At 39.8% G+C, this 24,570-nt stretch overlaps 1 protein-coding gene across 1 annotated transcript in view; it reads right to left on the bottom strand.

Moving 5' to 3' along the window:
- SH3TC2 (SH3 domain and tetratricopeptide repeats 2) overlaps positions 1-15,387 on the bottom strand; it is a 41,436-nt gene extending 26,049 nt beyond the window's left edge. The window contains exons 1-9 of the mRNA XM_063292406.1: positions 15,265-15,387; positions 11,811-11,930; positions 8,445-8,549; positions 7,085-7,212; positions 5,481-5,586; positions 4,623-4,766; positions 3,630-3,825; positions 2,931-3,004; positions 760-955 (exon numbers count right to left, since the gene is read on the bottom strand). Of these exons, the coding sequence (XP_063148476.1) occupies positions 760-955; positions 2,931-3,004; positions 3,630-3,825; positions 4,623-4,766; positions 5,481-5,586; positions 7,085-7,212; positions 8,445-8,549; positions 11,811-11,930; positions 15,265-15,319 (1,124 nt within the window). The 5' untranslated portion in view covers positions 15,320-15,387. The remainder of the gene's footprint in view (positions 1-759; positions 956-2,930; positions 3,005-3,629; positions 3,826-4,622; positions 4,767-5,480; positions 5,587-7,084; positions 7,213-8,444; positions 8,550-11,810; positions 11,931-15,264) is intronic.
- Between the last annotated feature and the right edge of the window lie 9,183 nt (positions 15,388-24,570).

Here is a 24,570-nt window from a genome sequence, read left to right on the forward strand (position 1 = left end):
TCTGCTTGGATTTACACATTGTTAGTTTTGGCTTAGCATGTGTTAACTTAGCCATAGTGGTCTGTAAAACACTGTTTCGATAATATCTCAAGATATGAACCCTGCCACCTGGGACTTCTTCAACACAGAATGGTAAATTAAACACAATGTGTCATCCCTGTATCTGAAACTGAGCCTCTTCTAGTATTGTGCTAATGTTTACCAGAAGGTTTTTTCTTATTATATCATGGTAATATTTACCACAACTTCTGATAGGCTTATTTATAGCTGATATACGAACATCTGGGGGGGGGGGAAACATGTTTTAAGAAAATGTTGAGTATTCTAAAGGAGAGCTTGATGAGGTTGTTGGGAATGGCTATAGCTGCAGAAACAACAATAACAAAAAAGCCCACAAAACTTAAATCTGAAATCCTGATTGCTTGGTGCCACTCAGCTTTGGGAGCAGGGAAAACTTATAATCCGTGGAGAAACAGAAGAACTCAGTGTTCCTCTGACTGCTTCAGCTACAACAATCAAGAAAGAATTGAGGATAGGGCAAAAGCTTCTAGATTGTAATTCTTCTCATGTGGTTTGAACAATCCTAAGCAATATTTATTTATTTACTGGGGCTCCTATGCATGACTTTCTCATCTTATACGTAAAAGTTTGGATCATGCAGTGATTCAACTAGATCATTTGATGACCATGAGTTATGCCTTGGTTTCTACCTATATTTTGTATTTATTTTACACACACACACACACACACCATACTTACATTGATTCATAACTCTCAAGCTGCACAGATTTGGTTTGGACAAAGCCAATTGTCCCACTAGTTGTGGATTTCCCTATGAACCACTGAAGACCTGGAATGATAAAGCCGATCACCTCTAGGACATCTCCTTTGCAATAACTCAACTCATCCCATCCTTTCCCTCTGTTATCTTCAGTGGCTGTGCACCTCCCCTGGCCTAAAAAATAGAAGGAAAAAGTTGCATCAGGTCAGAAGGCTGACCAATGGGATCATTCTCACACAGAAGCACCATGGCCAGAGGCAGTGGAGGGTGTGCATGCAAATGAAGCCTGATAACAAGAACTCTTTGTGTTCCATGACATTTTTTTTTCAGGAGCTTAGGCTTCATCTGCAACCCCAGCTGGTTCTTTTAAACACCAAGCAGCTATTTATTCTACAGATATATCAGAAGCCTTGAAGACATTTGTTTCAGGTTTCTTGGGGGGGAGGGGGAATAGCCATTGGGGAAAATATTTGCCCTATGTCAGGCAGTTTCGCTACATTTGCCCCTAATCTATTGCCTTCTTTGGTTCTTCCTTGCTCCTTTAAAATACAGTTCCCATCTTATAATACATTCTTGGGGAAGACTTCTTGGCCTCATATAGCTAATCAGTGACTTTTTCTGGATGCCACTGGAGGCAAGTTAATTTACACTGAGAGCAAGTCAGTCTAGTTTGGTCACACAGACGCTTGTGGCCAATCAGGAAGGCAAATGAAGACTGTTCAAGGCAACACTTCCTGAAAAGTAAACACTTTTTCACTGATTGCTGGAAACTCCCGGGGTGGGGGGAGATACAGCTCATTAAACATTGGCAGAGTGTTCACAAAATTCCCTACTTTTCCAGCAAGTCATATAATAATAGAAGCAACAGGAATGGTCTTTCTGAAAACCCAAGTAAACCCAAACCTCTTCAGAAAATCAGAGCATTGGAACTGGAGGGGATCTTTCTCAATATTTTTAGACTCTAAACTAGTATGTTCTTAAGATAACTAAGTAGAAGAGAAAATGTTTCCCAAAGGTTCCATTTGTTAGTTTAAATAAGACCAATGCCATACTTGGCAGTAATTTTTCTGCCTCTTTATGAACCAAATCTGTCAGAGATGGGCAACTACCATTCTCAGGCTGGCCTGCATAGGTTAGGGGTAGGGGCCAAACATGCACACATACACAGACAGGCTTCCTCAGCTCCCCCATCAAACACACTCTGCAACCAACCCTTTCTTTACAAATGTACAATTCCCCCCACCTCCCATACTGAAATCCCTTTTCCATCAAAGATCATCTTGGTGAAAACTGACAATCCCTCTCATATATTTTTCTCCCTCCTGCTGGGTTACAGGCAGCCTTCCATTCTATTCAACAGCAACACTGCTTACAATGAGGACAGATGGAAGCCAGAAAATTTTGGGTTCAAATACACATGGTGGTACAAAGAATTTTAAAGATGATTATGCAACTGAATCCAGAACTTTTCTTGTTGGGACTAATGGATAGACAATTAGAAAAGAATTATGGAAGATTGTTTTTATATATGGTAACTGCTGCGGGATTATTATATACACAAAAATGGAAAGTCTCTGAAGTAGCCACAATGGAGGAATGGCTGGTGAAGACAGAATTAGCAGAGATGGCAAAATGGATTTGTTTGATTAGAGAAAGGACAATAACTACACTGATTAGTGACTGGAAACCCCTTATGGACTTTTTGCTGAAAAAAGAAAAAAATGAACTTGTGATTTATGGGTTTAATTATTAGAAAGGGTAGACTATGGAAAGAAGGAAATTATGTTGTAACTTTAGAGAGAGAGGGTAAAATATAAATGTACCTGTAACTGCTGTTAAGATCAGAAGGCGCTTCTTTATAACTTTTCCTTTCCTTTTTCTTCTCTATTTCTTTCTCTGCACTTTTTTCACTTATTACTTTTCTTTACTTTCCTACCCTTTTTCTTTCAAAATTTGTATTTTTCTTTTTTTAAAAATCAGTAATAATAATATTAATAATAATAATAATATATCAATGAGAACAAATGGTACCATTCCAGGCTGCTTGGAAGTCATATGAATGTGGCTTACAGATAGCAAGTGGAATAAAAAGGGAGGTGATCAGTTAATGATTTTTAAGCAAACTGATCTTGAATTTTATTATACTCACCAATCTGCAGAGAATCAGGCCCACTGATTTCTTGGGATATGCCACAACTGATTGGATAGTTCTTCAAAAACCACCTGCAAATGCAAAGAGCTGTGAACAAGCTGCTTCTTTCAGGGAAATATGTGGTGGTTGTCCAAGGTAGGAGACAATTAGGTGTTAGATCTGCTCTGTGCTGTCAGATTTACTTCTTTGCATGGCATGTCTTTTATAATTCACTCATGGAATCCATGCCACAAAGATATGGTGATGGCAATAGCCTAGATGCCTTTCTAAAAAAAAAAAAATTAAAAGAGTAGTACACATGGATAACACAAATCAAGATTCTGGAGATAAAGTATAGCTGCAGTTTTCAGGCCCACTCATGACTGTATCTGACTTGTGCTATTGGAGATGGAGACAGCTGAACTTGAACACCAGCTCAGTACTCGAGCAAATGCTTTGCAGGCAACAGTTATATCCCCAGCTCCTATGCTTAAAAAAAGGATCAGGTAGCAGATGAGAGGAATAATTGTCACAGAGCTTTTGCCAGTCAGAGAAGTCAATGCAAATCGAGAGAAGACTGTCTAGCCATAAGGCAACGTTCTACGGAAAGAATAGTGATCTGACCTTCCAACATAGTTTGTACATACTTTTTGACAGACATGATTAAAAAAAGCAGAAAAGGGAAACCTCTCTGTTTTAAAAAGACAACCTACTTACTGGCAAAAGGGATGGGGCAATGGCTCTATAGTTGTGACATGGATCAGGCCCCTCTGATCAGTCAACAGTGATGTCCCTTCCCACTTGGTTTCATGCCCAATGTCTTTCACATGGACTAACTCATTCTTGAGGAGCTTCAAATCCTCCTCTTCTTCCTCTGCAAGGACAGTGAGAGTTGCTCTGGCAAAAAAGTTGCCTTTGGACAGAAAGAGGAGAAGAGAAAGAAACATCATGACTCTTGTCATGCACACAGTGGGGCAGTATCTACTTTCATAAGAACATTGCACACTTTCAGATCTTCTCTAGAAGTTCTATTCCAGGTAATTTCAATTTCCATGTAACACCAGGATTAGGCTGGCAGTCTAACAGAAACAGATTTTTTTTCCTGTCATGGTGCTGCAATTGTGAAACTACCTGCTGCCACAGGATTCCCTTCAAAAAGATCACAGAGGCTTTCTTCTCTGCAAAAATATTTCATTTGGTTCAATGTCACTTTAAACGCAACTACTTAATGGTTCAGGTTCCCTTTCCCCACTGCAGTCTATTATGGGGACAGATTCCGTTTTTTTCCACTAGTTTAAAATGCTTTTTTACATGCAAAAAAAGAAAGGAAAAAAAAGAAAAGACACACAAAAATTACATACAGAAGATATCTGCAGCAGGGAAGGATCAGAAACACCTTGTTTGGCTGAAGGAAGTCATTTATATACACTTAATTCCCCCACGCTTTGCCTAGTCATAGCTCAGGATTGGTGGTAGACAGTTCTCTGCTGTTGGGGAAGTCCCCTAATAGTGGAAGCAAATGTGCAGGTACTACCTGTTGCCAGAATAAGTTTTAGAGGTTTTGGAGCATGTATAAACTCATTCTAAAATTCATTGTTTTCTTGCGTATCTTTTTCCCATAGCCTTCTTCCTCCTCCTATCGGAGACCTACTTTACAGAGGTGCAGCATCACAGAATCAGTTTTTTTGGATTCTGACTTAGAGTTCTTACCTTCCTGGAGCAGAAGACCCAGATACATGGTGGCCACGCAATCTTCATCAACAGTGACGGTGATCTCAGTATTGTCTACTTGAGCACAGTTCAGCCAGTACTCAGGAGGGAAAAGAAGGTGCTCCAGGCAGCAACCCACATATCCTATTTCACCATACCAGAGGAAGAATGAAAACATGTAGTGTGCTTTCCCCAAATGCCAAAACAGCAGTGCTTGTTTGAGGCCAACATCTGACCCAAATTGTCAGCCATTCTATAGAGTCACATTGCATGGTCTTAGGGTTTAAGTTGATGACAATTTTGTTTTTCAGATCACCTCTCAGCAAAAAGATATAGATGTACTTAACTATGAAATCCAAATAAATATAATGCAGTCATTCAGTTCAAAGCAATATAGCATTATTTAAAAACATATGACTAGTCAATTCATTAACCAATCAACAGATCCATTATATTCTCAGCTTCAGTTGTTAGCTGGTGGCCATTTTCAGTCTGATCCTAGTCCTGCCTTTTAACTCTTCACAATTCATGGCACTTCCACCTCCCCAAGTTTCCTATGAATAGAAATAATCTTTAAAAAAGGCAGGGAATCCCTGCTTCCAGGTTTCTTATTTTTGCATATCTCACTGTATACAATGCACTATAACACCACTGCAATGCACTCACTCTTGCCTTGCTTCCCCAGCTGTTGGCCTTTAGGGAAGAGTAGCATGTTAAACTGGTCCTTGCAAAGAAAGTTAGAAGTGCTCCATCTTTTGCACTGTAGTTCTGCTTTAACGCTATGGCCAATATATTTTATGATCCCACATCTGCCCTTCTGATGGAATGCCAGTCGTCCCTCAGTGTGATGTGATTTACCAAGTGCCAAGTAAGTTGAAAACTTCCAGATTTCTTCCACAGTTCTGAAGGAAAGCAGAAAGCGATCCTCTTGTGCCTGGATGCATACCAGCCTGGCTGACAGCTCCTGCAAAAAGACAACAGGCGGAAAATGGGAAGGGTCATAATAGGTTAGCATATGCCTTTATTATACTTTTTTACAAATTATAGGCATGGCATTTGGAACTTGGAACTTAGAAAAGGTGTGAGCTACAACAGGGACAACGAAATCCAATCAAGAATTAAGGATTCATTCTACCTACAGAGGAGGACTGGATTATTAAACTGATGGAGCTGGCCCAAATGGCCAAGTTAATAGCACTGATAAGAGAAAATACTGTTTCTGGATTTGTTTCTACTTGGCAACCACTTTTAGACTACTTGCTTGTTGTCAGAAAAAAATGAAGTTTTGATTCTGGGTTTTAATGATTAAATGGTTTGATTTGATAGAATAATGTTACTAAGGTTTAACTAATGGTAAGAGATTATACTTGTAAATGTATTCATATCTGTATTGGAGAAGGTTGGAAGTCACTTTCAGCCTCTGTTCTCTCCCTGTTCTGCGCTTTTATAGTTTTTTTCTTTTTTCTTTAGCTCTGTATTCTATCTGTTCTATATTCTATATTTTGTATTTTAATTATATTCTGAAAATTAATAAAGTTCTTTATTAAATAAGAATTAAGGATTCATTCTTAAATGTGGTGTCTGAAATAAGGTACAGCGTGAAGCATGCTCTGATTAATGTGCTAGCCAGTTGTATCTTCTTCCAAAAGATGACTTTCCATTCTCTTATTTTTCCATCATTCCTGTTCCCAAAACACAGCATTTTGCAGTCAGTCCATTGAGTATGCTCACTTGGTTTGTTTTTGCCCAAACAGCTTACATTTCCTTTAGTTTTTTTCTGTATCTGCAAACCCTGGGCCTCTTCCAAGGGATTTTGCCATTTTGCTACAACTAGAGATCAGCACTGTAGGAATGAGTGGGCTAGATCTATTTAGGATGTTAATAAAGCCATCCTGAAACTTCTTGTGGCATTTAAGTTGGGCTAATACCCCTAGGTTAAAATTTGCACAGATATGAAGTACACTTCAAAACTTTGGGTCCAACGCAGTTTTAGCCTACCCACCACATAGCACTGTTCAAATGATTTTGAGGTAGGGAGGAAAATGATGTGTGTGTGTGTGTGTATGATTACACATAGCATTTGATTTTATAGGTCACAGGCTTGTTGATAGTTTTGATTTCCATGTTTTATTGCAATCACAGTGCCACTTAACCATAAATAATAAATGGAGATGGCAATATTCCAGTCTCTGGCTAGGTTATGCAGCCATGCTAAGCAATATGAGCAGACACCATACAGCTGTCCAAGAGCTATGTAGTATGTAGTTGTATGTAGTTCAAACTTCAGTATTTCCAGTTAAAGGTATTCCAGGCAGTAAGTCTGCAAAGGATTCTACTTAAGATCCTGAGGAACTGTTGCTCCATTACTGGCAAGATGACCAGTGGTCCGATTCAAGTTACCGTATTTCAAAATGTTACAGAAATACAGGTTCCTTTGAAAACAATAGCAACAACTACTTTACCTTGAAGACAGCACAAACATCTTTATCGTCATTTTCCAGGGCCCATAATTTCTTTCTTGCTGCCTCTTGTAGCTGCAGATTGAGATCCTGTGCTGAGCGACTCTTGACAGAAAATGAGAGAGAAATTGCTTCAAGAAAAAGAAAGAGAAAGACAGGAAATTAAATGAGAGAAAATGCTATAGTTAAATCTTTCTTACTTCCATGATTCTGAACGGACAAGGCCTCTAGAATGGTCATCACCAGAAAGTCTATTAAAAAATATGGCGATACCTGCATAAGAGAAATCTCCCTCACACTGGTTTAAATGGTGCAGGAGAACAGAGGCAGGCAAGCTATTCTCCTCTAGAGATTCTTTCAGAAAAAAAGCTTGGTTGGCATCCAAGATAAAAGACAGTTCCTGAACGTTATGAAAGTTATAGTCTAAGACATGTGGAAGATGACAAATTGGTTATCCCTGCACTAAGTGGCATGTTTACAGTTGGAAAGCTGCTTCATGTCTCAAACAGTAAACATCTGCAGCCAGAAGCTGAGGTGCATTTAGAACAACAGCAGTGGAATAACAACTGGGTTTCATGATGGTTCTGGGAAGTGATGCGAAGAATGTCTGGATTACATCTGCTGACTTTGGTCTTCCATTCTCAGAGAAGACTCACATACAAGGACTTGAAACAGAAAATGTCGCATAAGCTGTCTCACAGGCAAAAGCTGGTATTTTTTTGATGTGCCTGGTGAGTCTAAGAGGAACTTATGGAATAAGATGCTTGCCGAGTTCTGTCTAATATAGCAAAGTCTCCTTTGCTATCTCTCCCGAAACGAACTTACAAAGGCACCACTGTAACTCCCACTGAGGCCGCTCAGCCTTGCTTTTTATTTCCCGCCATCCATTTACTGTTACTGCAACCAATCAAAAAGGATTAACGCAATTCTGAAATCAGTTGTTTCACCCTCAAGATTTATGTTAGAGCACCCCATTCTCCCCCACATACATACATACATACAACCTTTTTCCTTTATTCAGAAACTTTTCCATCATGGGGAATGGTTGTAGCACCTAACTTTTCTTTGTAGCTGAATTCATCAGACATTATTCCAAGGAAATCAGTGGTTATCTGAGAATATTTAAGAGTGGGAGCTAGTTCTCTTCATTTATAAACCATATACTTGTAATTAAACCTAAATAGATTCTACACACACACACACACACACAAACACACACTTTGAATATTATTTAGCTGCTGGCAAGGTGTCAGCTGATGTAAGAAATTGGCACATCATTTGATCAATCTTGATGCCTTTTGCCCTGATAACTGGGCACCCCTTCCACTTTCATAGCTTATTAGACAATTAGACAAAAACTTACCATTTGGGAACCCTTCCCCTACAGCCAGTGACACGGACTCAGTTTCCAGAGTGCCCTCTCCTATCTGTGCAGGATGACTTCCTGGATCCAGTTCTCTGGGGTTACCTGGTAAGTCACCATGCAGGCAGAAGGACTACTGTCAACTTTTTTAGAGGAAGTAAAGTAAGGCTGTAATGAAGGGGGATGCGGGAATATAAAAGGAGCTGCCAAATACTGACAGAGGAATGGACAATCAAGTCCAAGGATGACAGCAAAGTCACAGCAGCTCCCTGGTGACTCAGACAGAAATCTTTTCAACTTACAGTCTAAGCTGGGGACTGAACATAGAACCTTGTATTTCCAGAGTAAATCTATTCTATCCTTTAGCATTGGGGTAGCACTGGTATGACCTCTACCAAGGCAGAGAAGCTAATGGATTGACATTCTAACCCTCACCCCACTCCACCCAGATGGCCACTTTTAACTTTGCTCTCCTTATCGATTCCCAACTTTTCTCCACTTACTACTTTGAAAACTCTAGATTGATTCTCAAATACGGTTCATCGGATGAATGGAATAAGTACTTGAGCAATTTTATAAGTACATAAAGTGGGGTGGGGGAGAGAATGGAAGTGGTGAGAATAGGCAGGATTGTTTTAAGGACTTAAAGACAAAACAATAGTGCAATACCACTTTATTTATGATCATGTTCTAAGGAATGTTGTTTCTTTCTCTCCTGGAGCTTAAAACAATCTTGTCTATTCTCGCCACTACTTCAAGGGGCCGCAGGATTTGGGGTTTATGCTCCAAAAGACTATTATGGCTACCTCTTTGGTAACTAGATCAGAACTTAGATGTAAATTTCCTATTTCTCTGGATGCTGTAATATTGCTCTTGAAAGACTAAATAAATCAAAATATTTATGGTAATACAGGGCTTGAAAGCAACTGTATAATTGCTGTGAAGTACTTAATCAGATGAAATGCACTTTTCAATATACATTTTGAGGTGATTCCCAGATTTATACAAAACTAGAATGTGGGTAACAGCTTATGGAAGGGATGTAACTCCAAACACATTTATGTATCCTTTGCCCTTTGCCTGTGCTGGTGAGTAATTACAGGACTTATATATTATCCAGCCCTTGGAATAAAATATCTAGGACATTTATTCCCTAATAAATGTATTAATCTATTTTTGAATAAAATATCTAGGAAAGATATGGAGTACCAGAAGTTATTTTGATGTTTTATGACAGTTCCTTATAACCTGCCTTGATCAAAGTTTAGGGGTAGATTCAAATGTTACTGACGCCCTCATTGAACAAGAGATCCCAGAGCTTGTTTTATTATATAATAACAGGTATCACTGTCTAGTGGTTTAGGCACCAGGCTAGAAACCAGGAGTCTGTGAGTTCTAGTTCTGCCTTAGGCATGAAAGCCGGCTGGGTGACCTTGGACCAGTCCCACTCTCTCAGCCCACCTCACAGGATTGTTGTTGTGGGGGAAAAGGAGGAGGAAAGTGTATTAGGTATGTTCCCCTAATTCCATGCTGGCTGGGGAATTCTGAGAATTGAAGTCCGCACAGCTTGAATTTGCCAAGCTTGAGAAACGCTGCTCTAGACTAACACTAGTCTTTTTGGAGCCTCTCAACTGGAATCTACAGAAACTACCTTGGAGAGAAGGAACCTCAAGATGCTGCTGTTCTTGAAGAAAAGCAGCTACTTTGCATACAAATGAATGATTAACTTTCAGGAGGGGAACTGAGATATCCTGTAATAGCTGTAAAAATGAAAAATCCATCAAACATGGCCATAAAGCTCCTAGAATGAGGAAATTTAGGCAGTAATTATGTTAATGAAGACTAAGACCCATTTTTTTTAAAAAAAAAATCAGAATGCAGCTTCCCACCTGTTCCACCAGACTAACAAGATTTAAAAGTCTGGAATACATCAATACTGACAAAGGCTTCAAATCTGCCACGATATATGGGTTGTAAACAATGGCAGGTTAACTTAAATGTTCCCCTCTTCATTGTCAGCTGTGCCAATCTATCTATAACATAAACCGTGATTTGATTTACACCAGTTTATAAACTATATCGGAGTTCCAAATAAAAAAAATATTTATTTATTTATTACTGAAATTTCTATTATATAGAGAACAAAATATAAAATATTCTATAATATAATATATAAAGGAACTATGATAATGGTTCCTTTGAGGTTCATTAAGCAGGCTTTATTTTTTTTTAAAAAAAGAGAGAGAATGAGGTCTCCCACGGCATTTAGCTTTTTTTTCCCGAGTTTCTCTACATAGGGTGCATTTTAATTTCCCAACAAGCGCTTCAAATAGCCCAAAGAGAGATCCTGAAACAGGGACAATGTCACCATGGCTGGGGTGGGTGGGTATCCTTCACCTTTGTTTGCTATAAACGAGATAATTTTTTCTCAGAAAAAGTGACAAGCCAGATTTTATATGGTAACCATCTTTTCCAGAGTTACATCCAAATAACACTAGCATTTATCACACTAATCTCATCCTGTATGACGGATGCAGCATTTTACTAATTGAAGTCGCTCTGCATCAAGGACCCTGAGAAACGATAGCTCCTAGATCATAAATATTTACAATATAGCCACAGCAATAACATTTTCACATAGTGTGAAATGGCCCTAGCATGCCACTGAAATTTAACTCAAGGATGAGGAATCTTTCTTTCCCATCAGGGCTAGGGACACCTGGGTGAATATCGTGAGCTTATGGCAACAATGGCCTGGTTCAATGTTCAAAGTCTGCTGGTCTATCCTTTTCTCTTACATACATACACACATGCCCTGTTCATATTATAGACCACCAGGCAGCTCTTCCTTTACCACTGCTACAGCAGTGAAAAAGGACCTGCTCCTTCAGGAACCATCTCTTCAAGGCACTTCAAGCACCTTCAGAGGCAGTTGCATTTATCCCTCCTTCTCCCTGATGGGAAATTGAAGGCCTGGAAACCTCCATGTCATACAGTGGCACCTTGAATTGGTAGCTTCTGACAGAAACAATTTGTTCCTCCCTTCTTCCTCTTCTGTGAGGCAGAAATTTAAGGATCTTGAGGACTCTTGCCTCCTTTCCATAGAAGTAGTTTAAGTGGATAAACTAGCCAGATTCAGGGCTAATGTGTATGCCAATGTGTGCCTTGACTTTTCTAAAGATTGCCTTTTCTTTGGAGACCCAATTATCTCTGAAATAGATCCTGAGGTTCATTCTATAGGACAAGCTCTATCAACAGGCCCAGCTTTAGCATAATGCAAAAGTAATCCCCTGCATGACACTCAGTAACCCAGCCATACCCACAGTTTCAGAGGGGATAATAAGATTATCTTTTGAAAAAACGTACCTGATGCCATTTTCTTCTCTTGGAAGCATCTTTCTGGGGATTCAGCTTGACACTGCTGCAGACTTGACCAACTGGCCAGGAGTGTAGATTGGATAGATGAAGATGATTTTGACTCTGCCCCTGGAAAACGCATGGAGCAAATGAGATAAAGGATAAACCGATACTGCTAATTCTAAATTGTGTTTTTCGCTGGGCCAGAAAGGAAGAAAACAAGGAAATCAGGTCCTTGTTACAATGGTTCTGATTTGTCTCTTTTGCAACTGTGGTCAGCTGACAGTACGGAAATACATCTCTGTCAACTATGGTTGGTTATTTATTTATTTTAGTTCAAACTGTCTAGAAATGGGGAAGTAAGTGTTTAAATAGATGAACTGAAACTAGTTCCACTATTTGTATAAATTATGCTGATGTTTGGCATCTTATTGTAAAAGAATAGCTTCTTGTGAGATTTCCATAGGAACAGGATTGTGGAGCACCCTGAGTGTCAGTTTACCCTTTGGGTATCAATACAAACTGACAAAGATTTGGGGAGCAAATGAGGCATGCTGCTGTTTTGCACTGATATCAGCTTAATGGGTGATTCTCATCTCTCTCTTGCTGGGTTACTTTACACTGATTGTAGCCAAGCAGTTTACGCCCTAGAGTTATGGAACTAATATCCCACTGCCTTCTTCCAGGCTAACTTCTTGATCCAGTCAGTATCCCTGGAATACCCGGGTAATCCCCAATCTAAGTATTAACTCTGCTTAATTTATGAAATCACCAAGGTCAGTTAGACGCTGTCCATTGCTGTTCCCTTAATCCTTCATCCCTGGTCATACTGGTCGTCATATATAAAAAAATTGCAGCCCCAAAGATCTGGAAAATAACAGAATAGACTATCCATGATCTATGGAAAAAATGCAGCATTCAAAGTAATATGGAATTTCTGCATTTAGTGTTTGAAAAGAGGCTAGGTACAAATCACTACTACTGACCCTGACAAATGACCTTTTCAGTTCAGGAGCTATAGTGCGATGGCTCCTGGCTGCATTGCTCAGGTAATAGAAAAATCTGACTCACATACAGTAGGACTCCCGCCATAGCTTAATTTCAACCACACTTCTGAAAACTGGGGCACTACAAGCATGGGAAGGAACTTTGTCAGAGAGTTCTACTACATTTCCCAGAAATTCAGATGTTGCAGTCAAACTGCTGCAAATTAGTCCGCATAATTGAAAGGCAGCTTAATTAATGATGACTGTGCATTTGTGAACTTGTCACAATTGGAACCATAATGTAATCCAACCCTTCCTCATTGCTTTGAGTGAAATAAAAGAAAGAATTCACAGAATTGTACTTCTGTTTGGATGTCATTTAAAATCACAGATTAATAACTCTTATTTCATGTTCCACATTCCTCCCAGTGCAGAAACTATTAGATAAGCCTAGCAAAGCCAGCATCTTACTGTTGTTTAATATAAATTGTTAATGGATTTAATATAAATTGTTAATGGATTATTCACATTCACAGCTACTATTATGGCTAGGATAAAAATCACTGCTCAAGATTTTCTCAGGCCATAAAGGCCAGCTTTATGAAAAAACAAGGTAGGGAAAACCTGCACTATAGGGCTTCTGGGATTCTTTCCAACCCCTTGTAATAGCTGTTCTCTGGGTCACATGACTGGGAATGAGAAGGGAAGAGGCTTAGCCTGGAAGAGTCAGTAATATTCAGAGCCACTACTTGATTGCTTCTCCCATAGGTATGCATTGGGGACATTTTTTTTCTCCGCAGCCCCTAATGATCTGGACCATTTTCTTCCCTCCCTCCTGTCCTTTCTCCAGCTTCTTCCCCACACCAAATTTGGTCCCATTTTGTTCAGGTTTTGCACAGCTATTCTGCTGATAAAGTCCCAGTACAAACTGTTGTAACATTTTATTCTACCTAGTCCTGCAGAAAGTTGGAAAGAAATTATGTACAGGGATTTGGGACTTTCTCTGTCAGCAGAATAACAGCAGTATTATTGTGCTGCAGCTATGTAAATAGAAAATCAGTTGCCATTTTATAAATCTATAGCATGAGTCCCAGCCTACTGCATTCTGGGTGAGGTTTGGAATGTCTCATTTAAAAGGGATATTACAAAACTGGGATGACATACTCATTACGTCAGGAGGGCCATTCTTACAGTATGGAATAAACGTCAATCTGGGTTGTGTCCGAAAACACCTTTGTGGCTTTCAGCACAAGAAGCATTTTATAGATGAGAAATGATAAGTAAACATAAATGGTTAACTTATTGTGATGTATTAGAATTTTCTCAAGGGGATTGTAAAATAAAATCAAAAGTCTAGAGACTTTTCTTTTGGGATTAGTGGACAGACAGACAACTAGAAAAAAGCCATGGAAGTTTGTTTTTATACATGATTACTGCAGCAAGATTACTGTATGCTCAAAAGTGGAAAAGTATGACACTACCCACAATGAAGGAACAGTTGGTGAAGATGATGGAATTTGCAGAGATGGCTAAATTGACTTCCTTGATTAGGAAAAAGACAATTATCTACATTTATGGCTAACTAGAAACCTCTTGTAGGCTTTTTGCATAAAACAGAAAAAAATGAACTTATGACTTGTGGTTTTGATGATTAGAAAAAAAATTAGATAATAGAAAAAAGTGAGCTTTTTTGTAATCATAGAGTAAGAGATAACTCTGTAATCATACTTATATTTGCTGCAAAGGAAGTTGGAAGCTTTTTCTTTCTATTTCTTTTTATATTTTCTTTCTGCACTTTTGTTTTTTTTCTTTTCTCTCTCTTTTTCTTTGTTTTCTTTATTCTGTAATAGTTTGTGTTAGTTTTTATGTTCTCTTTAAAACTTACAATAAAGTTTATACCAAAAACAAACAAACAAACAAGCGGGGGAGAAGATGCAGAAAACCAAGAGAAAAGCATATTCAACATGAATAAAAAAGGAAGGCATAGTAAGAGATTTACGAAAGAGAGAGTCATGCCCAGAAAGTCAGAAAAGACAGAAAAACAATTGCATACACACTGGCTCTGGGGCACCTCATTGATACAATGTAAGAAGTCCGATTTCTTCCACTTGTGAGTTCTTAGTCATATAGGTATTAAATATATATAATTAGCAAGTACCTCCTTTGAAGCATAGAAGCAGGAAAGAGAGCAGTGAGAAATGCAACGTATTTTCCATGAGGGAAGCCATAAGCATCTGGCTCCACAGCCATAAATTACACAAATGGTCTTTCCTGTTCATGGCGGTGTTTCCAGGCCCCTCACCCCATGAACTGCTGAAAACCAGGCAGGAAACAGTGGGAAAAAGAGAGTGGGTTAGATTTATTTTTTCTGTTGCATTGCCCGCTACTCGTGAAGAGCTGTCACAAAAGGCTTAGAAGCAAACAGAGAGGCAGAGAGTCAAAATGCTTTGCTAGGAGTGGGGTTGTAGGCAGCTCACCTGTTGACCACACTGAAAATTTCCTCTGTGAAGGGAAACCAAAGCAGCAGCCCATGTGTCCACCAGCCCATCTAACCCCCAGACCAGCAGTCTCCCCTCTAGCAGACCCAGGACAAGACCAGCGCAGACCTCTGTGTCAGTTCTTTCAAAGCGCTCAGTTAGTTCTGGCAAAGCGGCCTCTCAGAGCACAATGCATCTGTTGATGGCCATTGCACTTGGAAGGTGGGAGTTACGGCTGGGCCAGTCTCTCAGTAGGCAGGGAATGCTCAGAATAACTCATCCATTTCAGTGGTTTGTTCCTCCCAGCACCACACACGTGCACACACACACACACACGCCTTTTCTGATTGTATCTCAAATGCCAGGCAACACATTCTCAGCATTCTGAGCTTTGGTGGGTGGTGATGGAAAACTGAAAAGCTTCATATACAGTTGGTTTGGATTCCCGTTTGGAAACCTACTTCTGAGTGGCGTGGTTTGCAAATTATGCAAATGAGAACTGCTGTTTATGCGAATCATTCACTACCACTGTCACTCATAATTATCCGATGTCTTCCAGCTGTTTAACTGAAAACAATTAATGAAAAGACACAATGCCATATCCTAGCTTTTTCATAATTAAAGAGATACTCCTCTCTTTATTCTGTACCAGGAGCACACTTCATATTCTAAAAACAGAGCGACTTAATGTAGGCCACCATGCCTCACACCACTAGCTGGACTAATAATCGAATACCTCCAAAGGTCAGCATGTTAGTTTAAATGAGAATGGGTATACTAAGTGGAAAAATGTTTATTTCAGGTACTTCGTATATGTCTGAAATTGGGGGACTTGCACTTAAAATTATGAATGAGGGTTTATATAAAGTACTCTATTGCTCTTTGTAACCATCAGAACCATGATCCTGATCATGACTGGAACTGTGAGCTGAGGGACTTGCGGTGGGGACATGGCAGACTGAACAGCTGTGCCTGCGGGCTCAGTCAGCAGAACTGACAACATGGCAGTTTTTTTGGGCTCAGGCAGGTTTTTCCTGAAGCCCAGGAGTATTTTTTTGGAAAAAGGAAAACACCTGGAATTACCTCATCTGTCCTCCGGACAGCTGCCTGCAGCCAGAAGACCACAAACAGCATTGGAGTTCGGCTGGTAAGAGCAGCCGGGGGGGCTGGGACATCACCATTTTCCAAGCCGCGCTGTAGGCGTAAAGGGACACTTAGACCGGCCACCCCATTTCTAAATCACCCAATTTACATTTCTTTTAAGTATGTGCACCCTAAGAGAGACTTTCTACAGCAAGGAGAAGCCAGTTATCGTTATTTTGGGGATTAATTAAAACAACTCCGCAAAGGATCGTTACCTTGTCGTGGTGCTGGAGCTTGAGCACCTCAATGATGCCATGAGCTAAACCGTGAAGGGCCACCCAAGACGGGAAGGTCATGACAGAGAGGTCAGACTAAATGCGATCCCTGGGGAAGGTAATGGCAACCCACCCCAGTATTCTTGCCGTGAAAACTAAATGGATCAGTACAACCAGAGATATGTCGGTATACCATCGGAAGATGAGACCCCCAGGTCGGAAGATGGTCAAAATGCTACTGGGGAGGAACAGAGGATGAGCTCAACTAGCCCCAGTCGTGATGACGCAGCTAGCTCAAAGCCGAAAGGACGGTTAGCGGCCGACGGTGCTGGTGGTGAACGGCGAATCCGATGTTCTAAGGATCAACACACCATTGGAACCTGGAATGTAAGATCTATGAGCCAGGGCAAATTGGATGTAGTTATTGGTGAGATGTCAAGATTAAAGATAGACATTCTGGGCGTCAGTGAACTGAAATGGACTGGAAGGGGCCACTTCACATCAAATGACCACCAGATCTACTACTGTGGACAAGAGGACCACAGAAGAAATGGAGTAGCCTTCATAATTAATAGTAAAGTGGCTAAAGCAGTGCTTGGATACAACCCCAAAAACGACAGAATGATCTCAATTCGAATTCAGGGCAAGCCATCTAACATCACAGTGATCCAAATATACGCCCCAACCACAAATGCTGAAGAAGCTGAAGTAGAGCAGTTCTATGAGGATCTGCAGCACCTACTGGACAACACGCCTAAAAGAGATGTTATTTTCATCACAGGAGACTGGAATGCTAAGATGGGCAGTCAAATGACACCTGGAATTACAGGTAAGTATGGCCTGGGAGAACAAAACGAAGCAGGACATAGGCTGATAGAATTTTGCCAAGACAATTCACTCTGCATAACAAACACTCTCTTCCAACAACCTAAGAGACGGCTTTACACATGGACTTCACCAGATGGACAACACCGAAATCAGATTGATTACATCCTTTGCAGCCAAAGGTGGCGGACATCTGTACAGTCGGTAAAAACTAGGCCTGGAGCTGACTGTAGTTCAGACCATGAACTTCTTCTTGCACAATTTAGGATCAGACTAAAGAGATTAGGGAAGACCCACAGATCAGCTAGATATGAGCTCACGAATATTCCTCAGGAATATGCAGTGGAGGTGAAGAATAGATTTCAGGGACTGGACTTAGTAGATAGGGTCCCGGAAGAACTCTGGACAGAAGTTGGCAGCATTGTTCAGGAGGCGGCAACAAAATACATCCCAAAGAAAGAGAAAACCAAGAAGGCAAAATGGCTGTCTGCTGAGACACTAGAAGTAGCCCAAGAAAGAAGGAAAGCAAAAGGCAACAGCGATAGGGGGAGATATGCCCAATTAAATGCAAAATTCCAGAGGTTAGCCAGAAGAGATAAGGAATTATTTTTAAACAAGCAATGCGTGGAAGTGGAAGAAGACAATAGAATAGGAAGGACAAGAGACCTCTTCCAGAAAATTAGAAACATTGGAGGTAAATTCCAGGCAAAAATGGGTATGATCAAAAACAAAGATGGCAAGGACCTAACAGAAGAAGAAGAGATCAAGAAAAGGTGGCAAGAATATACAGAAGACCTGTATAGGAAGGATAACAATATCGGGGATAGCTTTGATGGTGTGGTCAGTGAGCTAGAGCCAGACATCCTGAAGAGTGAGGTTGAGTGGGCCTTAAGAAGCATTGCTAATAACAAGGCAGCAGGAGACGACGGCATCCCAGCTGAACTGTTCAAAATCTTGCAAGATGATGCTGTCAAGGTAATGCATGCTATATGCCAGCAAATTTGGAAAACACAAGAATGGCCATCAGATTGGAAAAAATCAACTTATATCCCCATACCAAAAAAGGGAAACACTAAAGAATGTTCAAACTATCGAACAGTGGCACTCATTTCACATGCCAGTAAGGTAATGCTCAAGATCCTGCAAGGTAGACTTCAGCAGTTCATGGAGCGAGAATTGCCAGATGTACAAGCTGGGTTTAGAAAAGGCAGAGGAACTAGAGACCAAATTGCCAATATCCGCTGGATAATGGAAAAAGCCAGGGAGTTTCAGAAAAACATCTATTTCTGTTTTATTGACTATTCTAAAGCCTTTGACTGTGTGGACCATAACAAATTGTGGCAAGTTCTTAGCGGTATGGGGATACCAAGTCATCTTGTCTGCCTCCTGAAGAATCTGTATAACGACCAAGTAGCAACAGTAAGAACAGACCACGGAACAACGGACTGGTTTAAGATTGGGAAAGGAGTACGGCAGGGCTGTATACTCTCACCCTACCTATTCAACTTGTATGCAGAACACATCATGCGACAAGCTGGTCTTGAGGAATCCAAGGCTGGAGTTAAAATCTCTGGAAGAAACATTAACAATCTCAGATATGCAGATGATACCACTTTGATGGCTGAAAGTGAAGAGGAACTGAGGAGCCTTATGATGAAGGTGAAAGAAGAAAGTGCAAAAGCTGGCTTGCAGCTAAACCTCAAAAAAACCAAGATTATGGCAACCAGCTTGATTGATAACTGGCAAATAGAGGGAGAAAATGTAGAAGCAGTGAAAGACTTTGTATTCCTAGGTGCAAAGATTACTGCAGATGCTGACTGCAGTCAGGAAATCAGAAGACGCTTAATCCTTGGGAGAAGAGCAATGACAAATCTCGATAAAATAGTTAAGAGCAGAGACATCACACTGACAACAAAGGCCCGCATAGTTAAAGCAATGGTGTTCCCTGTAGTAACATATGGCTGCAAGAGCTGGACCATAAGGAAGGCTGAGCGAAGGAAGATCGATGCTTTTGAACTGTGGTGTTGGAGGAAAATTCTGAGAGTGCCTTGGACTGCAAGAAGATCAAACCAGTCCATCCTCCAGGAAATAAAGCCAGACTGCTCACTTGAGGGAATGATATTAAAGGCAAAACTGAAATACTTTGGCCACATAATGAGAAGACAGGACACCCTGGAGAAGATGCTGATGCTAGGGAGAGTGGAAGGCAAAAGGAAGAGGGGCCGACCAAGGGCAAGATGGATGGATGATATTCTAGAGGTGACGGACTCGTCCCTGGGGGAGCTGGGGGTGTTGACGACTGACAGGAAGCTCTGGCGTGGGCTGGTCCATGAAGTCACGAAGAGTCGGAAGCGACTAAACGAATAAACAACAACAAATTAAAAAAATTTTTTTTTTATGTTTTGGACTTTGTTTTCCCTCCAAATATTAAGGAGAATTGAGAGTAAATAAATGTCTCCTGTTAATATTTTTGTACTAAATCTGAAGATATTAGTATTTCCCTACATGTTGAATTGGCTGTTTTGAACTTACAGTTTTCTGCTTCTACTTTCCCTGGGGAACTGTCTGCATATCTCATTTTCGCTTGTGTAAACTCATTCCGGAATTCTTTCATATCTTCGACTTTCGCTGGTTAAGCTCCTAGGGGTCACCATAATCTACTGCAAGAGGCATGAAGAATTTTAAACAGACTTTCGCTGACTTCCACCAAGATTTTAAACAGATTCTTTCTGATTTCCTACCAAGTTTTTATGCAAGGCATTCAGGACATTGTGGAAAATATCTATCTATCTATCTATCTATCTATCTATCTATCTATCTATCTATCTATCTATCATCTATCTATCTATCATCTATCTATCAATCATATTTTTATCACTGCCCATCTCCCTCATACAGGGGACTCTGGGCAGTTCACAATAAAATATGAGGTCTAAAATGTGTCATCTAGTTGGGAATGTCATGGATGAAACTGAGGAATTTAACAGTGACAGAAATGTCTCTTCTAAGAGTGAAATCGGAATTTTTGTTGAAATGCTGGATGAAGATCGGATAGTCGAATTGGAGAAATTTAAGTAAGAGATCGAGTTGCAAGCCACAAATGAAACTGATCTTCTGGTGGAACGCCATGGGAAGGAAGGGGTTATTGGGAGGTCTCCTGCAGAGAAGTCGGTGTTTTTGAGGGGGGCAGTTGAGCTGTTTGAGTTTTTTTAAGAAAAACGCTCTGTGCACATTGTGGGGATATATAAATGCTCTGGTTTATTTTGAAGTGGCATATGGGTTTAAGAATATTTATCTGGATTGCGTTTAGGGTTTGGCTGATTTCATTTGTCTTTAACAATTTGGATTAAGATTATTAAGATATAATAAAAAATGTCTATTTGGATGGTTTTGGGTTTAATATGATTAAGATTATTAAAATTGTTGTATTACCAAATACAATGGCAGACAATTTTTGTTTTTTAGTTAGATCTTTATTATAGTAGACAGAAATGTATAGAATAGTAGTAAGAAGGAAATAATTCAATAAATGTTATCTGGGGGGTAGAATTTGATTAGGAGGTTTATATAATTTTTTCTTTCTTTCTTTTTTTAATATAAGAGGAGGGAGTAACTGTATTTAGTGATGTTTACAATGTGCCAACGGAATGATTTATAGAAATAATGTGATTTTTGTTTAATAGAGTAAGGGATTGATCATGGAAGTTGTCCTGACTCCCACAGAAGTTTTTGTATATCCTTGCTGTTAGAAGTCGAAAATCAACTCTTTTTGTAACTTTGAAAAAAAAATTTCTTGTGTTTCTACACTTTTTTAGTTTTCTTTTTTTCTTTGTAGTTTTTTGTTTTTCTGTAGCTTTTATCTTTGCTTGAAACTTAATAAAATTATTATTAAAAAAAAAGGAACTGTGAGTTGAGGATCATATTCATGGCGGGGGGGGGGGATGCAGCCTTGCCCCAGAAGAGAGTCTCTCCTAAGTGGGACAATGAACTGAGAACCCATTCATCATCAAAAGTTGAAATAAAAGTATTTGCTCATTTGTTTTCCTGCCCAGGAATGGCGAAACCACAGTTAAGCTGTTTGACAAAGGAGAGTGAACAGTAACCGCAGTACTAAGAGATCTTTACTCTAAATGTATTTGCCGTAGACATTAAGCCAAGTCTGGCACTAACCATGGCTAAGGTGCTTATCCAGAAGTGGAGGTTGAAGGAAAACAGAAAAAGGTAATGGATGGGATCAAAGAGATGAGGGGAATGTCTTTGGAAGAGCTACAGATAGCAGCTTCTGCATGAACTCCCTGCTTTCCTTAGAACTGAATGTCACTGCAGTGGATGCAGGAAAGGGGTGCCACAACACTATAACTCTGCTTTTGTCAGATGGACCCCATTTGCCACCCCCATAGATGCCACTAGCTACAGATTATTTCCAGAGACAGGTCAAGATAGCAGGAATTTTCCATACATTCACAAATGATTAGGGCTGATTTGACATGTAGCCCAAATATGATTAAAGCCACTGTAGAAGAGTCAGGAAAATGACTGAGCCTGCCCAGCCTGCCCTAGCATCCTTATTTCAGACACCCACCGGGAGTAGAGGGAAAAAAAAGATGGAGGCAATGGAGATGTTATGGTTGGCATGAATTCATGTGGTAGTCCCTCTTTCCTCCAATTTTTATGTGCAAAGCCCTGAACAAGAAATTAGCCCTTGAACCATCACCACCACCATCACCATCACCACTACCACCATCTTATCTGGAATTGAAAAACATATGGTGACTATGTATATCTTAATCAAGATATACATAGGTATCCATGGGAGGCCAGGTGGGGATGGGGAGGTGTATGACAAAAGCAGTGTTGTACCATCATGATGCAAGTTCCTTTCATTTTGTTCATGCCTCAGGATACTGCATATATAGACCTTGCATCACGATGGCACCATAATTTTGATGGAAGCCTCTGATCCTGCAAACAAACTGTGATTAAGGTGTACAATAATCCATGGCCACATTAGGCTACTTATGCATATCATGGAAATCAGGTCACTGTGCATTTCACTTATCAACCAATAGAGGTAAGAGTGGATGCTTACTTTTATCTCCAAACACGAGAGGCAATTGATGTGTGTGGGGCTTTATTTGCTTTCATGGGAAATGCCTTTTTCTTACTATTCTTTCTACACTTATAAGATACTAGAATTTGGCTCTTTATGTAATGTAAAATAGATTTTCAGAGTTAAGATGAATGCATTGGATTCTCTACAGGAAGTCAGAAGTCCAGAAACATTTTACAACAAATATCACCTTCCAACTTTAGCCCTTCCACTACTTCTTCTATCTTTTGTCTTTCATAAAAATTCATTAAAAAGCAAAGCAATTTAATGCCTTTTTAATTTTCATTCCCTGATCTTTGGACTTCAGGTGCTTTGTTGTACTATGAATATTGGAAATCTAGGCCCATTTCTACTCTTTCCTTACTATAATTATAGAAAAAGAGAAGTTGCAGGATACTTATAATGTCTCATTAGCCCCTAAGTCTGGCATGCTAAATTTGTCTTGGATAGCTGAGTAAGGTTGCTGAAAAACCAACTTTAATAAGATTTAAAAGACCTGCCCCCACAAGCTCTGCTATACTGCCTCATCAGAGCAGGGTTGGGAATATATATATTCCCAGCAGGGTCAGTCCAAGGTGTGAAGATCATCCCAGCTGCCCAGCTAAAGCAAGCAGGCATCTATATTGGGTAGCAGTGATAGAGGAAGATGCTGGAGGTGAACTATTACTTTAGTGACAAGAGCAAAGGCATCATCTCATACTGCATGGGAAAAGGCAATGGTAAACCACTCCTGCATTGTACCCACATGGATAGAGAAGATAAAGCAATTCACAATATAGTGCTGGATGATGGGCCCTTCAAATCTGATGGCACTTACACGCTATTGAAGAAATGCTGAGGATCATTTAGAGTACTAAGCTAGATTAAAGCTTTCCAGATGTCTAGTTGCTGATGCTGCCATGCAGGAAAAGAAAATCCAAAGCTGCAAAGACAGAATTACAGTGGGAGCATGGTACATAGGAAGCTGAATACAGTGAAACATGAAATGAATCAATTACATATTGACATCTTAGGCATCAGCGAATTGAAATGGACTACCTTTCACTAAGACAATTGTACGGTTTACTGCTCAGGACACAGAAAACAAAGAAGGAATAGTGATGCATTCATAGGCAGGAAGAATACAGCAAAGACAATACTTGGGTACAATGCAATCAATGGCTGAATAATATCAATTAGACTTCGTGGACAACCTGTTAATACTGTATAATGGTTATCTAAGTTTATGTTTCAACCACTGATGTAGAAGAGGAGGTTAACAAGTTTTATGGTCAAGTTCGATCTGAAATTAGCAGAACTTGCAAATAAGATATGCTGCTTGCGGTTGGAGACTGGAATGCCAATGTTGGAAATCGTAAGGAGGAAAATGTAGTGGGAATGCATGGCCTAAAAAAAGTTGTTACATGCTGGAAGGGGGATAATATTTAAAACCTCATTGGAAGACAACTTCTGATTTTTCCAGTGACAGATAATTACAGTAAGCTGATACCAGTCAGGCATAACAGTTGATGGCAATGTATCATAATTATCTTTTATTGAGAAATCATTGGAAGAAGGGATCTGCAAGTTATAAACAATGACTTTCCCAGCTCTTAACACTTGTGATGGGTCCAAAGTCAACCAGCGAGGTCCACCAGATGGAAATTTGAACCTCACTGATCCAAGTGCAACACCTTAATCATGCCACTGGAGATACAAATCCTATGAAGGTAGCTTACATATAAGATCACCACATAACATCTCAATTATTAAAATCCATCTACAGTATCACCCGTTTATTCAAGAGCAATTTATTCAGTAAAAAAGAAAAAAAGCATTATTCCCTGATGCTTACTTGCAACCACAGTTATAGATAAAACCACTATTCCTCACTTGGGTTTCCACTAAAAATATGAGGAACACACTTTATCCTCCTCCTCCTCCTCCTATGAATCATACTGCATGTCCAACACATCATAGATTATACCTAAGTAAATATATTTTAATTCCACTAATCATGTGAACAAAAGACTA

This window comes from Candoia aspera, chromosome 2 (genome assembly GCF_035149785.1).
Source record: "Candoia aspera isolate rCanAsp1 chromosome 2, rCanAsp1.hap2, whole genome shotgun sequence".
NCBI classification, from domain to species: Eukaryota; Metazoa; Chordata; class Lepidosauria; order Squamata; family Boidae; genus Candoia; species Candoia aspera.